The sequence below is a fragment of the Plectropomus leopardus genome, chromosome 8, assembly GCF_008729295.1.
Source record: "Plectropomus leopardus isolate mb chromosome 8, YSFRI_Pleo_2.0, whole genome shotgun sequence".
Taxonomy (NCBI): domain Eukaryota; kingdom Metazoa; phylum Chordata; class Actinopteri; order Perciformes; family Serranidae; genus Plectropomus; species Plectropomus leopardus.
In genome coordinates, this window is record NC_056470.1 from 16,715,520 (window position 1) to 16,732,277 (window position 16,758).

At 39.0% G+C, this 16,758-nt stretch overlaps 1 protein-coding gene across 1 annotated transcript; it reads left to right on the forward strand.

The window, feature by feature from the left end:
- Positions 1-4,553, forward strand: asb8 (ankyrin repeat and SOCS box containing 8). The gene is made up of 4 exons (XM_042492526.1): positions 1-221; positions 1,444-1,620; positions 1,715-1,819; positions 2,660-4,553. Exons 2-4 carry the CDS (start codon positions 1,492-1,494, stop codon positions 3,293-3,295), a joined length of 870 nt encoding a protein of 289 aa, XP_042348460.1. The 5' UTR covers positions 1-221; positions 1,444-1,491; the 3' UTR covers positions 3,296-4,553.
- The last annotated feature ends 12,205 nt before the right edge of the window (positions 4,554-16,758 follow it).

Sequence of the window (16,758 nt, forward strand, 5' to 3'; positions counted from 1 at the left end):
TGCCAGACACCGTAAAAACCGGTAGTCAGTGAAACAATAAGATTATGTGAAGTTATAGCGTAATGCAGCGACGGGTGGCACAGCCCGGTTTAAATACTGGGAAACAGAGGCTCGAGGCAGAGGGCGTGGCCGCGAGCGCTGACGCTCTGTGTTTATGTGGAAGGAGCAGCGAGCAGTCAGTCCGGTAACCTGCCAGACCTTCAGACCGTGGACCTCAAACGGTACGTTGTCGAAATAGCGTCGGTAATTTATTGACGGTAGATGCAAAAATAATAAGAAAGGGCGCCCGCAAGTGAATGATGTGAATGTCATGTTTTCTTTTTTCGCCAACGAGTGTCGATTGTTCCTCGCATCTCGACGCTAACGTTAGCTCGCTAGCAAGCTAACTTGGTGCTAGCTGCCGGTGAAAATGTAGCTAGGTATTTTTTTTTTTTACACTGAACCAGTCCGTCAGTGTCAAGCAGCTGTTGTTATTTGCATATAACCATTAATGTGTTACTTTTTAAAAGGTGTTGCCTGGTGTAAAACGTGCATCATTATTGTTTCTTTATTTCATGTTGTTGTGGAGCATGTTCTTTTCAAGTGAGCTAACGTTAGCAGTAAGCTATCTGTTTACCTGTAGTTACATACATGATGATAATAGAAAGATAATCTACTGTCGGTTTTTTGCCATGAAGCAGCAACAGCAGAATAACATTGTATATTGGCTCACGACAATACAAGCAAACACCATCTATATCATCTATCAATGCATAGTCGGATTTTTAAAATGTATTTAACCCTAGACCGATTATTATTAAAAGACAGGGGAAATGTGTTAATATATTAAATGTTAATCGTGTTCATTTTGGAAACAAATTTAATCATTAGTGAATGTCATCAGGCATGATTCCTTGAAATTTCTATTTTAAGAACAAGTAAGTGACTCGAAATGACGACTCTGTCAAAAACAATGTGAATTAAAAAAAAAATTATATTAATAACAAACCAAACCCCATTATTCAATATAACTGCTCTTAGCAGATCTCATTATGTACTGCTAATGCAATTTTATATGAAACGAATAAGTTTCTACATTCTATGCATATTGTTTATGTATTTATTTTCTTTTTATTCTGTTGACTGATCATTTTGCCTTTAGTTTCTCTGTTTTGTTTTGCAAAACTGCATGTTTGTATGAAAGGTTCAGTAAAAATAAAGTTGACTTGAGTTTGCAACATTACATTTTACAAACCGCTGGTCAAATTTTGCTGAAATAAATGCATTTCCATATTAAAACATGCATGAAATAATCTTGTGACACACTTCCTCCCACTGCATAACAAGAAGTCTAATTACCCCACAAATAAAACCTGAGTGAGTTTTAAAATTGCTCATTATTTTTCATTTTTTTAAGACTCCGAGATTGCCATTAATCCTAGCTTCTTGAAAAATGTGTTTCAGTGTGCTGTAGTGTCACCCCAGCCCGGGTGCCATGGTCCTCAGTTACACATGAGCTCTACTATGTGGTACATCATGCAAAGCATTCAGAGTAAATACTCATTGTCTGAGCGGCTCATCCGCACAATCGCAGCCATCCGCTCATTCCCACACGACAATGTGGAAGATCTCATTCGTAAGGTAGGCCTGCTCATTTTCCAGTCTGATTTCAAATAATAGTATCTCTTAGTGTCATTAGTTATATCGACATTGTTTATCCCCTGTGTGCCCAAAGGGAGCTGATGTGAACCGGATGCATGGCACACTGAAGCCCTTGCACTGTGCCTGTATGGTCGCTGATGCTGACTGTGTGGAGCTGCTGTTGGAGAAAGGCGCGGAGGTATGTCAGATATGACTCCTACACACTGAACAATTCATCATAGCATTCCACAAGATCTGAGATTCACTTACAAACTTTCAGACAGCCACTGTATGATATGAAAGTCAACCTGCAGAAAGTTGAATATTGTTTGTGACAGGCAATCCATCACACTGAACAAAAATGCAGGTGTCAGCAGGAGCAGTGTTAAGTACTCTTGCCTGTTGGTGTGTTCAAGGAAGCTTTGACATCTGAGATTGAATCGTGCGTTCCTAAACAAAAACGCTGTTAATGAACATGGAACTGAAATTGTGAGAGAATGTCAATTGTTTGTCAATGTCATCAAAAGGTTGCTATTTGACACCCAACTGTCCAGTGTCAGACGCTTTTTAATCCAAAATGCAAAAAAAACTTTGAATTGTTTTTTTAAGATCAACAGCAACATTTCTTTGAGAAACAATGTCTGTCTTAGTTTAGATAATTACTGCGAACAGTTTTTATTGGGACAATCTGGTAAAAAGTAATTCCAGATTTATTTTTTTTTGTCATTTGAATGAACCGAGCCTCTAACTGTAGGGCTCTGTTTTTGTGCAGCACTACAACAGCTTGGTATTTTCCTCACCTTGAAATTCTGCTTGCCCATCTGTGTAGTATTTTGGTACCCAACGACCACGTCCCCTGATCTATATCCACTCCATCCAGCCCTTTTACGCTTTGTGCTGCTGCACTTATTCATGCACATACCAAAACATAGAGTGTATAACCCATTCACCTCAGATGTACCGCTTTGTGCAAGTCATTGGGATTGCCCTATTAAAATATGTGCCTAACATGGCTATTTACATTACATTTCCTTATCAGGTGAATGCTTTGGACGGATATAACCGCACAGCACTGCACTATGCAGCTGAGAAGGATGAGAGTTGTGTGGAGTTGCTGTTGGAGTATGGGGCCCAGCCAAACGCCCTGGATGGCAACAAGGACACTCCACTTCACTGGGCCGCCTTCAAAGATAACCCAGAGTGTGTAAGGGCCCTGCTGGAGAGCGGGGCCTGTCCTAATGCACGGGACTACAACAATGACACGCCTTTGAGTTGGGCAGCAATGAAGGGTAACCTGGAGAGTGTTAAGGTGCTATTAGACTATGGAGCACAGGTCCACGTGACTAACCTGAAGGGCCAGACCCCTATCTCTCGACTGGTGGCCCTGTTGGCCCGGGGCCTGGGCACTGAACAGGAGGAGGAATGCCTGGAGCTGCTGTGCCGGGCAGCTGGGCGGTTTGAAATCCGACGGGCTGACGGCACTCTTCCCAGGGAGCTGAGTAAGGATCCCCAGCTGCTGGCGAGGCTGACCAGCATGGTGGCTCAGGCTCCCACGCTTCGCACTCTGGCACGCTGTGCTGTCCGGCAGAGTCTTGGAGTCCAGTTCCTCCCCACTGCTGTCAAAGAGCTTCCTTTACCAGAGACCATAAAAGACTATTTACTGCTGAGAGACTGAGGTGATAAAACCATTGGGGAGCTCTCAGCCATCGCTGATTATTTGACAGCTCATCACAAAGCTTTTATTGGCAAAGAAGTCCCTCCATTAAATTATAGGGTATTGTCTGACAGTGGCCCTCATTTATTAACCCTTCTTGCAAATGATTATGGATTTATGCCCCAGAAGAGACGTACAAACCTCTCTAAGTCCTATTCCATTATCTGGTGGTTAGAGAGCCAGTACGCCTTTGACATTTTAAGTACTTATGATGGAGTTTTCATATGCAAAGTTTACAAAAAGTGTTAAATGTTATATTTTAATGATTAAATACAATAAAATAATGTTATTATGGTTCATCACAGAACATGAGGAAAAACCTAAATGTCGAGTTTGCTGGTAAAAGTCGTAGTGTATGCTCATTGTAGGATTATAATTAAATTAAAGATAGGTTTATGAATGAGGGCTAATGTCTAATGATGCAGGCTGTTTAGAGGATGTAATTCCTGAAGTGGTGCTTAGGAGCAAATGTAATGTAGTGTATTTGATAGTTGGAGTGGCCATCTCTCTCTCAGTGACGTCCCAGTGAACTCACTGTGCAATCATTTCTGCAATACCAAGGAAAAATAAAGTTAAAAGAATAACACTCTGATGACAACAAAAAAGATTGTGCCAGATGGGAAAATGTATTTAATTAGAAGCAACGTCATGTTGCAGAATATTATCATTGGTTTATCAAAATGTGCCAGGCACGCTATTCTTGCCACCATCTAGCCCTCTGAAACACTGATAAAAGTGATGTCAACATGCCTGCTGTCATATGTGATTTATTATTTATTTGGGCTTCATTTTAAAGGAGAATGCAGTTGCCAAGGAGGAATAAAATTTTCTCTCTTTTTTTTAAATGACAGATCTTTTCAGTCTTAACTTGCAAAAGTTTGGGTTTTCAAAGGTGCTCCCAGATCTAAATTTGTTGCAGCATATGTAAAAAAGAAATTTATTTTAAATTCAGTGTTTAAACGTTACAACCATGGAATGGCATGATTACTAATTTTATGTCCTTGAGAGATTCACTAAATAAGCTTGCAAAATGTATTAACATTTGTTATGGCTTACATTTGTTTTGGCATCTGTCTGAACTCTGACCAATTTTGTGATCGATTCTGTTTGCTTGTTCTATTTCTGTATAGAAATTAACCCCGTAGATCATGTTGTGTGTACACCTGCAAAAGTGCTTTTTTCTTTGTCAATGAAAGTAAATGCCTTTATATTCCTTTAATTTTCTTCTCCTCATTGTTCATGACATTTTTTCATGGGCCACTATCTAACAAATCATATAGCAGCAAGCTGAGTCCAAGCAGATTGCAATTTTTACCTTGATATTAACTCGATGAGCACTTGAAAACATACCACACGCATAAAATGCTGTGTTAACGGCAAGTAGGACTTGGCTCCTATTCAAATCCTTGATCCTTATATCCCCGGAGAGACTTTCTGACTCTGCTACTTTGGAGACATTGTTTTCCAAACGGCTCATAAGTTGAAGCAATAATATCACACGTGCATACCTAGAGTAATTTTGTCTTTTAAAACTTAAAATGTTGACAACAGTCAAAATGCTGGAAATAATATTCTGGTTTCAGGAGTATTGTTAAATAATGAATGTCACTGACGACTCACTATTTGACCGATCTGAACCCCGTTTAACAAATGTGATAACTAGTGTCCAAAGAATGTCTGTGTCAGTTTTGCTGCATTTGAATAAAGACCTGTGGAGATATAGATGTAAATGGATTTAGCATATTTTGGAAGTTATGGACTTCTGACTTGACCATAGGTTGCAGTCAGGCAAACTTTTGTCACAATTCAGTGGATGTACTGAAAAAAAAACTCTGTAAAACATGCTGGTGATGTTTTTTTTTTCTTTTTTGAGTTAGGAATGTAAAATTTCTAGAAATTAAGATTTGTTGCAATAAGCGGTGCCAAACAAAGCAATCTAAATATTACCAAATTTTATGCCTCTGTTAAGTCATAACTGAATTGGTCAATTGTTGCATTTGTGGCCCACCGTAGTAGCAGAGGCTCAGACAAAAATCGGAACATGTGCACCAAGTTTAACAATCGCTTAAGCCAATTTTAACTTATGAGCATATGTACAAAATTGAATGTAAAGACACAAGCCTAACATAAGCCTAAGTATAAATTCACGTGAAGTATTGAAATGTCCTGTATAACTGTAGATCAGTGAAGTCTATAGATGACCTGATAATGTAGGATAGGATGTAGGAACGGTTTCTGACAAGGTCTCAAAAATAGAGGCCAAGCCGTTTTCAAGATAATTGGGAAAACATGAAATTAGGCTAATTGTTACAGCGCCACCTGAGTGTCACTTTGTGTCCCTGTGGAGTGGGTGGAGTTTTCAACCCACCTGCCGATAGACCTTTTTGGCCATTTTGTGTGTTAAAGTGAATTTAAGAACATTAATGACAGCTGCATTCCACTTTGGAGAGGCCCTGATGTTGTGCGCGCTGGCTCGCTGGAGGGGCTTACTGAGACACTCGTTAGAGTTATCGATTTCACTTGTGCTTTTCCTACAAGGACAAGTTAAAATGTCTGCTGTGGAATAGGTCCATTTGGGTGACTTTTGGTCTTAAGTTTTTTTCCTGCACAAATGCTTTTTGTGGGGAAAAGTATTAATAATAAGAAAGAAATTTAACAAAAACAAGTGTTCCAGCAGTAAGCGTTGCTGCTTGGACTGTAATTTAAATGCTTAGACTTAGATCAGCGTTAAAGTCATTCCAGCAATGCTGCTTTAAAGGCTCAGCTGGAAGCTACAGAACCCCCTTAAAACACACAGCTCATTTTCATATTATTTGCCAAAATCAGATTGAGATTTTATTTGCACAGGTCTTTTTCACAGCAGACAATTTGACTTGTCTGAACAGGAAAAGGAAACGTTTTACTGATAATATTAATAATGGTTCAGTTCAAGTGTCCCAGTAAGCATGCACCATACCAGGACCCTGAAAAAAAACCTAAATGGAATTCAGTTATCAGTAATTTAACTATTTATACCTTCTTAAGCTTCTTAAGCACCTTAAATACACAGAGAGTAAGTCTGCTTGTTTTGATTACCAGACCAGTTATCACGGCTCAATACTTCTGAAATGAAAAGTTTCCAAAAAGTTAGGAACCAAGTGGGAACATCACAGAAATGTTTTGATGTCTTTTTTTCTCTGAAGCTCTGTGACAATTACAGGAACACATGATGCTCTGTCACTGAAAATATATCTATGTTTAAAATCTGAATGTACTATACAACTACTACTACTTCTACTATTACTAATAATAATAATAAACTTTATTTGTAAGAAATTGCATGCACCAAGTGTTTCACATTAAAAACATCTCACTCATGTCCCTAGTTTGACTTTTAGTAAAGAAAAAGAAGAAAAATAGAAGATATCAAGGTTACAAACAATAGTGTGCATGCAATAACAGTAGTGGTAAAAAAAAAAAAAAAATCAAATAGTATATGAATATTTCCATCAAGACTACATAGAATTACAACATACATTTACAGAAAAAAAGGAAAAATATCAATGTTACAGTACATATAGTTACAACACTAAAAGACACTAGAAAATAGTTAAGAATGCTGACATCTCTGATTTTGCTTTGGCCAACCTTGGCCAGCATTTTACATCTGTCATACATTATTGGCATTATTCAACTTTTCAATGATATATACAGTAGTCTATACTAATTGCTACTTCTCCAACTATTCCTACTGCTTTATCTTCTTCTTCTACATCTCAGCCCGCAGTGCAGTGTGGCACCAGCTTTTTTAACATCCAGCTCTAGCTTATATCAGCTGTGATGGAGCAAGAAGAGATTGAAAACATGCAGGACAAAGGGTAGTTCAGGACATCACTTACAAGAAATTCAAAAGTGAATTTGAGCATATTCAATTCTCATATCATCCACTGGGGGTCTCTCCAACCTTGTCTCTGAATTCACAGTCAGAGTTGTTTGATGGCCTCTTGATGAGATGTTTAGTGTGATTTGTATATTAAAAGAAAACTGTGATGTTACGTAACAATTGCCGTGTATTACATCAGATGCTTTGTTTTATATACTTCATGCATTCCCAAACACACAAAAATAGCTGATTTAGAATCTTCTCTAATTCAACAATGTCCTCCTTTTTTAAAAAAAAGTTTTTATATTAAGAATATTTCGCCTATCCATGCTGCATTGCACCAGCACAGTCAAGACGTTTACCTCCAAAAAGAGAGCATAGAGTGAGAGTATCAGGAAGGAAACCACAGCAAGAGAGGGAAAGACCCCCGCCCCCCCCCCCCCCCCCTCCCCACTAAATGGTCATATTTTCCATACAATAGTTTCAACTTTTTGCTTTTATTTTGCTGTCAAAAGAGACCGATACTTCCTTTCCAATCTATTGCGCCTTGTATCATAGTATACCTCACTCTACTACTGCACACTATTTCATGATAAAAATTTGCACTGCTCACTGTACTGTCTACACAACTGCTGCTACTATTCACACTGTGTCACCTTGTAACATCACTGTCACTTTAACTTCCATCTACTGCACTGTACCTCTATTTTTTTATTTGATTTTTATTTTTGTACAGTTTGTAGTTACAGTACATTGATCTCTTATTTATAACATGTTATTCTATTTGACCTTTCATGCATGCAACTTTTACCCTTGTACTTACCCCTGTACTGCTGCAACACTTAAATTTCCCCTCTGGGGATAAATAAAGGATTATCTTGTCTTATTTTATTGTGTGAATTGTGACACATCATGCAACAGTAATGTGAGCATGAATTTTATTAAAGAGGGAAATTAATATATTTGGAAAAGGATAGCCATCCGAGTGCAGCATTACTGCACATGAGGGATGACTTAGAAATAATTTTATTTATATAGCTCGCCTAAAATCACAAAATCTCAAAATAGCTTGAATTGGGCTTCACAGTCTGTACAGCATGTATCATCCTGCAGCCTTAGACTTTCTTATGTTGCAATATCTTAATCAGTGACTTCATTTTCTCAGTGCACCTGCTCATAAGGGGATACACTGGATTCATCTGTCCATAGAGATATTGTTGTCTTCTGTGTTTGTCTTTAACATTATGAGGGTAATTATTCAATCATAAATCATAATTTACAATATATTTACCCTTTTTCACAGCCTCAGCAATCTGTCAACATTAAAATCCCTCAGTTTCCTTTAAAAGAGCAATGTCTGATTGGCCTTTTTGCAGATGTAGTCAATGTTGGCCTCAAAAGTCAGTTAGTCATCCAAGCTGGTGCCTAAATACTTAACACTTGCAGGTGCTGAGGCAGGTGGATTTCTACGAAAATCAAGCAGCATCTCTTTAGTTTTGCAAAAACTGGGTTGTCAGCATGAGTTATTGCACCATTCATCACAATACTTCCATAAAATTATTAAGATAGAGTTACAAATAACAGGTCTACAACATTAGGGTGACGCAACTGTTGTATTTTTCTCCAGGCTCTACCCTGATAGAAGTAATATTTCCTGTGTAATCATGTGGGGCAAATCCTCACTTGATTAAGTTATTGAAGGCCAAAAGTAAAACAGTTGAAATTCAGCAAGAAATTTGCAAAGACCTATTGACTTAGACCCCTTGATAGTGATTCCATGAATTATAGACTGTAATATAGTAAAAAAAACAGCTTGGAGCATAATATAATATCTTATGTCAGTCTACTGGCATGAAGATTGATCTTATTTAATTGGAAACAGAAAACAGCACCAACACATACAAACCTTATGAGAGATGTAATGAATTAACTGAAGCTAGAGAAAATCAAATTCTCTCCGAAAAACAAGAAGGGGAATTTTACATAACTGGCAACCCTTTTTATTGATCATTTCAAACATGTCACATCTTCTGGGAAATATCAGAATGACCTGAACAAGGATATAAGAGAGAGGAATTAAGGATCAGAGTTCTGTAGCATCCCACCCACCAATTGTTGTTTTTTTTTTTTACTTTTTCTTTTACTGTAATTATTTTATTTTATCCCTGTTTTTTCTGTTTTATTATTATTTTTTGTTGGTTTACTGTACATATGTGTGTGCGTGTATTGGTTTATGTGTTGATTGTAATGTATTATTTTATGTTACTTGTTAAAAAAGACAATAAAAACAGTCCAAAGTAAAAGAAAATCAGTGTACGATCCACAGACTATATTTTTTATTTTTTATATACACACATACATATACACACACACACACACACACACACACACACACACACACACACACACACACACACACACACACACACACACATATATATAACGACTGTCTACGAGAACTGAGTTGCTGAACTCTCGCGATGACTTGACGTCGAGGGGAGTGTCAAATTCCAAGAGAGGAGAGGGGAGCCAGAGAGAGGAGCGCAAAGGTGAGTTTGTAAACACTTTATTACCCTTTAAATTCACCATAGATATGTCGACTACACTAAACTATGACAAAGTAGCGATTGGCGCGCCAGTTTTCAGTGTTTGTTAATGTTTAAACCAAACGTCTGTTTAATTTTCTAAACTGTTGTGGCAGCTTCAACGTTTCATTCGGACCCAGTGTCTCGCTTTGCACTCCAGTGTCAGCCCGCTAACCAACTAACTGCTAGCTTTTTTTCTCTTCTTTTGTCAATTTGACCGCCCGTAACGTCCTAAAACACAGTAGGCCACTTCGGGTGTAATTAAATTAATGTTGATGTGTGTTTGTTGCAACCGTTGAAACTGGCACCAGCGCTGTTAATACACGTTTTGAATGTGCGTTCGGCCTGTTGTTAATGCTAGCCACACCAGCTAGCCATTAGTTTTTCGGGGATACAAAAAGTTGATTTCGGCTTCTAACCAATAAGATTCAGCTAGCCGATGTTATTGACAGGGTCCAAAGCGTTGCATGCGTTAGGCACTGTTGACTGACGTGCTTATAGCCAATAGCTGAGAAGAAAAGGCGGTCTTGTTACGGGAAAAGGCAGGGCTAAGTGTGCTCGTACGTCGCCAGACGGTAATGAAGGCTAAAATAGACAAACTTTTTCAAGGCAGTCGGCGTTGTCTGGAACAGGGAACTAAAGTTTGCAGGACTTTGGGATCTTAGTTTGACATTGACATCTTTTACATGCCTGAAAGCCCACGAAAAGCAGTTGCCAACCTGTTTTTTTGGCGGTAAACTATGCCGTGATGATAATCTGAGTCTGGGTAAGAAGAGACTCTAAAGAAGTCCATGTCTAGAGTAATAATGATATCCATAGTATTGCAATTTGAGCTGCTGAACGCCCCGGGATCCACATCCCCATGCATGTCAACACCTTCATTAGGAATGTAGGTCATGTTTTTGGCAGAGTTGTGCCTCATTCCATCACATAGAGTTACACCAGAGAAAACTGCAGCCTGTTTTGTCCAACCAAACATCTTGACCCAATCTGAGGGATGATATAAGTTTGAAATTTTATGCAACAAAAATAGAATAGAATAGAAAGCCTTTATTGTCATTGTACAATGAAATTTGAGAGTGCCACTTCTGAAACAGTGCAAGTAGACAAAATAAAATACAAACCAATAAAATATGAGGCACACATACAATACATAAAGGGATAATACATACTTTAAAATAGGGAAAAAGTTACCTATTTGTTAATGCACACAAAAGAGAGCATGTTATTGCAGAGAATGATGGGATGTTATGTCATATTAATGAATTGTTTGAGTTTAGCATTCTGATGGCCCAGGGAAAGAAACTTCTTGAGTCTGTATGTGTGAAATGTTCTTTACTGCAACTTAAATCATAATCCTATTACATGTATGGTGAATAAATGTAATGCTTCAGAAGTATATGTGGAGCATGACAGCTATGTGTGTGTGCCTTTGGCTGTGATATAAGTGATTTGAAGTCTGTCAGGTTTAGTATTGGTTTATAAATTCATTAACTGACAATGCTATTGAGTATTAAGCACATTTTATCTGACAAATTTATTTCCAGTGCCAGAGGCTGTACGGGCTCTATTTAAGGCACAAAACGTCACGTGACATGGCCTTTTTTCTTTGAATTTGTTGTTTAAGAGCCAAAAACCTCACGGCAAATGCTCATAAAAGTTGTCGACCGTGAATAACCTCGGAACAGTTTTTCTGTTTTAATTTTAGAAAACTGCCCTGGGTCCATCCTGTATTGTCCTGCATTGTCTGCTAGCTCGGCATGGATTTAGCTTTTAGGCCTTGTTAGTTATGCAGACATGGATATAGGATTTCATTTGTTCCATTTACCAAATCTCGGGTTCACTTTACTTACGTAAATACATATTGGCTGTTGCACACACCCAGAGCTACAGCCTAGATCTCCAGGCTGTAAAGCTCATAGCCCACATTTTCAGGAACTCACCTGTAATCCAGCAAATATCCGTCAATTAATCAATCACTGACCAACATTCGCCATTTCACTCTCTCCCTCCCTCTTCATTTCTTTTTTTTTTTTTGCGGGGTCTCCCCTACCCTCTGGCAATTCAAGCCTCAGATTCCAGAGTCATGGCTGCTGTGCGAGCTATTAATACAGTTTGTTTAGTCAGTTTCCTAGCAGGCCGCATCAAACACTGGATGGCTGTGGCTGATTATAGCTGGGACTCGTTCCCCTACACCTGCTGAGTCGGAGAAATCCAAGTTAACGGTGGGACTTTGGCAGCAGCTCAATGAGAGGGACAGGAATTAGGGCACTTTGACTGCTTCCATGTCACCTTGGATAAAAGGGGGCGAAAATAGTTGGACTTGATATCCATGCCTGTAATGAATATTAGTGATGTGCTTTAGGACTAATGTGACTAGCAGACTGATTTATTGTCTCCTACAGAGTTGAGGTCTGAACGAAGCCGAACATTTTACTGTATGCAGTAAAACTTTACACTGTCAACTCATTCATTACCCTCAGAGTTTATCCTCAGTGAGACACATCTGACAGTCAAAGTAGTAAATTAAAAGCACTAGGGATGTCCCGATCTGATCTCAGACATCAGTATCAGAGCCAATGAAGACATTTGATTGGGAACATTTAGCTTATAGAGCCTGAGCCGATCCGTTGTTTTATGTCAGCTGTTACACAGGTGTTTTATTTTTATGCTGAGCAACATGGAGTGCAACCCTCTTCAACTCTTCTCCACTCAGCTGTCTGTCTCCCCCCTGTTAAACTTCCATGTTTGTAAGAGCAGTGGCTGAGCCCCACCCGCTGCAAAATACCACACACCAAAAACAAGAACTCACTACAACACTGTTTATTTGCATTATTTCTGCAGTTTGAGCAGTCGTTTTGTTTCAGCTCAGTGTGAGAATCTGGCATTATTCCTTTTGCAGTGCTTTTCCGCCCTGCTCCAAGGAGAGACAGACAGTGATGCTGAGTTAATTACAACCTCACTCGCCACTGTACGTGTGCGAGCTCCGCAAGCAAAAAACGACCATGGCTTATGTATTAATGGCACGTAATCCATCAAAAGATATGAGGACACCGAAAATAAACATTTAGGAGAATACACTTCACACAGGTAACTGAGACACAGGCTGCACCAGAGCTTAGGCTACTCCCTTAATGGGACGGACACTCCCCCGAGACAGGCCAACAAGATTAAAAGGAGGTTTTGTCATTTTATACTTGATTTAGTGAAATAAATAATAGTAAACTGGCTGATGCATTGCAGAGCTAGGCCTGTTCAATTACTCATATAATAAAGAACAGGCTATACATTGCATTGGTTTTAATAACTTTAAGAAGCCTTCTTAGGTGTGCACTATACAGCTGTATTATCTGGAAAAATAAAAGTATCGGGTTGTGACTCGGTATCAGCAGGTACTCAGTATTAAATGACTTGGATCGGATCGGGGGGCAAAAAACCTGATTGCCACATCCCTAAACATTACCATTTCTTTCTGTATTCTTGCGAATCTAGCAGAGGATTACAGATAGTGCTGCAGGTTTTGAAGAGCCAAGTGATAGCTGCTGAAGAAAATACCTTAACACATCTGTTTTAATCAGGTTTAAGATATTGGTTGGGGCAGCTATGAAAACAAATGGTATTTTCCACCCCTGTCATCTGAAATTTATGGTGGACTTCCCACAAAATCAAATCCCACTTTTCATGTTGCTGCCTGCCAGCCAAGTTAATGTCTAGCACGTCTTTAGTAAGATGTAAACTCTGAAATCTGTTCCCACTCCTCACGCCAGATGTGTCCGTTTCCCCACACAGTCCACACCCTCGGTATAACGAGCTAGACGGAGTATCTCGTTTGCAGACACATCTCTGCCCAAATAGACTCAGTGGATTGGAAGCACTTTGTGAGGGCCCTGGCACCAACCTGTTGCCTTTCTCCGGAGCATGGGAGGTCTGCAAGAAATCAGACTGCTCTTCTCTATCGTCCCCTTTGATCTGCACAGAGAGGGACAGGGCTTTTGCTTGCAAACGCAATGCACACCCCTTTCCTCCATAAAGACACGGAGCTGAGAGACACAGTGCTTAGGCCTGTTACAGGCCACGGCGTCATGGTATTCCAGCGCAAGGCTTCAGTAATCATGTGTTGGCTCAGGGGCAGCTGTCCTCGGCAGAGGGAGAAATGGAGGGAGGAAGGAGGAAAATATACTGACTTCAACTTTGGGAAAACTTTCAGACATTTATGCCTCGCCAACATAATGAATAATCTGTCCCACTCAATAATGTTAGGCTACATGCGCCATCCATGTAGTAGGTACAACAGAGGCAATATTATAGTCATAAACATGTTGAACCAGTGTTGCTTTCCTGTTTGTGTAATAGCGGTATGTATTATTTTGGATTACACACTATCAGATATGAACAAGCTTTAGAAACAAGTTGAAACAAAACAGGCTGTCATGTCATCATCATAATAAAAACCCTAATTTAGAAGATAGATCAGAAAAGACATCGAAGACGCACATTTTGAAGGGATATAATTAAAATCAGACACCATTTCTGTTTTTAATGAGTGTATTTTACTGAAATTTTTTTGAGTATTGCAGTAGTCAGTAGATTTTGTTTATTGAAATGTTTCTGTGTGTATACATAGCAAGGTCCTTGATACATGTTGGCAGTTGCTGTACTGTTGGTGTTGTGTAATAGCTGCCAGACGTCACTTTGGGACAGTTGAGAGTGCTAAAACATTAATGCACAAACAAAACACTGTAACAAAACTCTCTTCCATTGCCATCACCACCCCTCCATTTCCCTGATTTAGATTCATTTGCCAAGTTATTCTTCTAAACTTCACAGTTTGTCTTCACGTGGAGTGTTGTTCAGCTGTGCCGAGCGGTGCAGGGTGGGGTGGTTTGGAGGAGTTGAGGATGGGGGTGGGGGGGGTTGTTAGGAGTTATTCTCCTCTGTGGAGACAGCTGATAGAAGCCGCGAGCCTCCCACAGCTTTAGTTTATGTCACTTCAGCTTCAGGCACAACAGGAGGAGAAACCAAACATAAGCATCTGCATATTTAACTCTTGACAACAGCGTTACTCAGGAAAAGAGGGATGAGTATTCAGCTTGTGGTCCTGTGTAAAGCTCTGGATATTTTTTCCAGTTCATTCAAATGGCCAACAGTTTTATCCTTATGTGCCTCTGTTTTTACAGTGTCATCAAGTATTTATGCTGTGTTAATAGCACCCAAATAAAATCCTCCAAATTATGTTTTTACAGCGTAGGGCTGTAAAATGAAGTTAATTTATTGAATTACCAATGTTATAAATATCTTGTTCACCTTCATTTACTCTCTGCAGTTTCAATGTGTGAATTCTATGTACGTAACATGAGAATAGCCACAGCGACTAGTCACATCTCACCAGAACAATCTCAACTGAATCAACTGAACAATCAAGGACTGGTCGATATGGAGAAAACCCAGTTTCATAGTGTTTTTGACAAAATACCTCATGGATATAGCAACAATATTATAGGGCTGGCTGTTCTTTTACAGAATATATTAACACAGCATTTTTAATAAATAATTGTCATTAATACTTATATAATGACTAATTGGGTCAAGGAAAATAATAAAACTTGTAGAACAGTCTGGTAAGTTAAGAAAATTACACTTTACTGTAATGTGGCCTTTAAAGGAACTAGGAAAGACAGCACTTGTGTTATTAAGATATCCAAAATCTAAGAAAATATCAAATCTCATATCACAATATAAAGGGCTCAACAATAACTATTGCCGGGGGCAAGGAAAATTTCACATCGGGCTAGTAAATATAGCAACAACTCACTTGCCTGATCCGGAAAGTGGTAAAAGGCGCTGAAGGGCGTGGGTAAATATCCTATTTGCGCAGTTTGTTGCAAGTTTGGGAGGAAAGCGGATAGAAGTTGGTCATTTTCACAGGCCAACTTTAGTCTTTGTTTTTATTTGATAAAACCCCTAATAACCAAAACAATTTGTATAGGGGTAATTGAAAAATAACTTTGGGCAAGTAGATCTCTGGCCCACTTGCCTGAACAAGAAAGTGAAAGCAACTGAACGGTTTTGTAGATATAATATCGATATGTTACCCTGTCCCAGCCCCAAGTTCAGAGACTAAACTAAAACTGGTCATACTGTAATGAATAAAGTAAAAAATATTAGAAGCGAGCCAACATTTAAAAGTAGCTATTATATATTGATATACAGTATTTGAATAATCATTATCATCACATTGATCATGTTGGAGTTAGATGTGACAGTGTGTTAAGGCACATTGGATCACACTGTTCAGCCCAATTTTAGCAGCAGAGCGTAATTCATCTTGGCAACCAGCTAGCAAATATAGATGTGGGAGGAACATTAAAACAATCTTTATATGATTTAACTCAACATTTTTGAAGTGAAGATATAATCACAATAGTTAAAAGGTTGTCTTTGCCTGAGCTGCGTCTATCTATTAGTTATCTTTTCTCAGAGACTATTTCACCCACCCCTAGTTTACATTATAGTATTAAAAGTGGTAAATTATCATAACATTGTATATATTCATGCATTGAGTACAAAATAAGAGTTTTGTCAGTATTATCTGTAATGCTTGGTGCATCTCAATACAGAAAAAGCAAATAAGTTGGATTTAAGCATGACAACAAGTAAAAGTGAGGTACAGTGTCAGTTCAGTGTTTGCCCATTTCACGATATTTGTGCTTTGGATTCACACAAGAGTTCACAGAAAGTGGATGGGGATGGCAGAAACAGCTGGATCAGAGTGAGGGAGAGTTACATCGAGGCGCACAAGCACGTAAAAGGTTGGGAGGTGCTTGAGAGGTGAGGAGAGGGAGTGGTAATGAGAGAAGGAGGGATTTGGAAATGAGGGAAAATGAGACAGAAGGAGAGGGAGATGTCTTTGTGTAAACGCTAGCTGTCGTTTTCTGGTGTAAGCGGCTCCTCATTGGCCCAGCAGAAGCCCCCCTGTG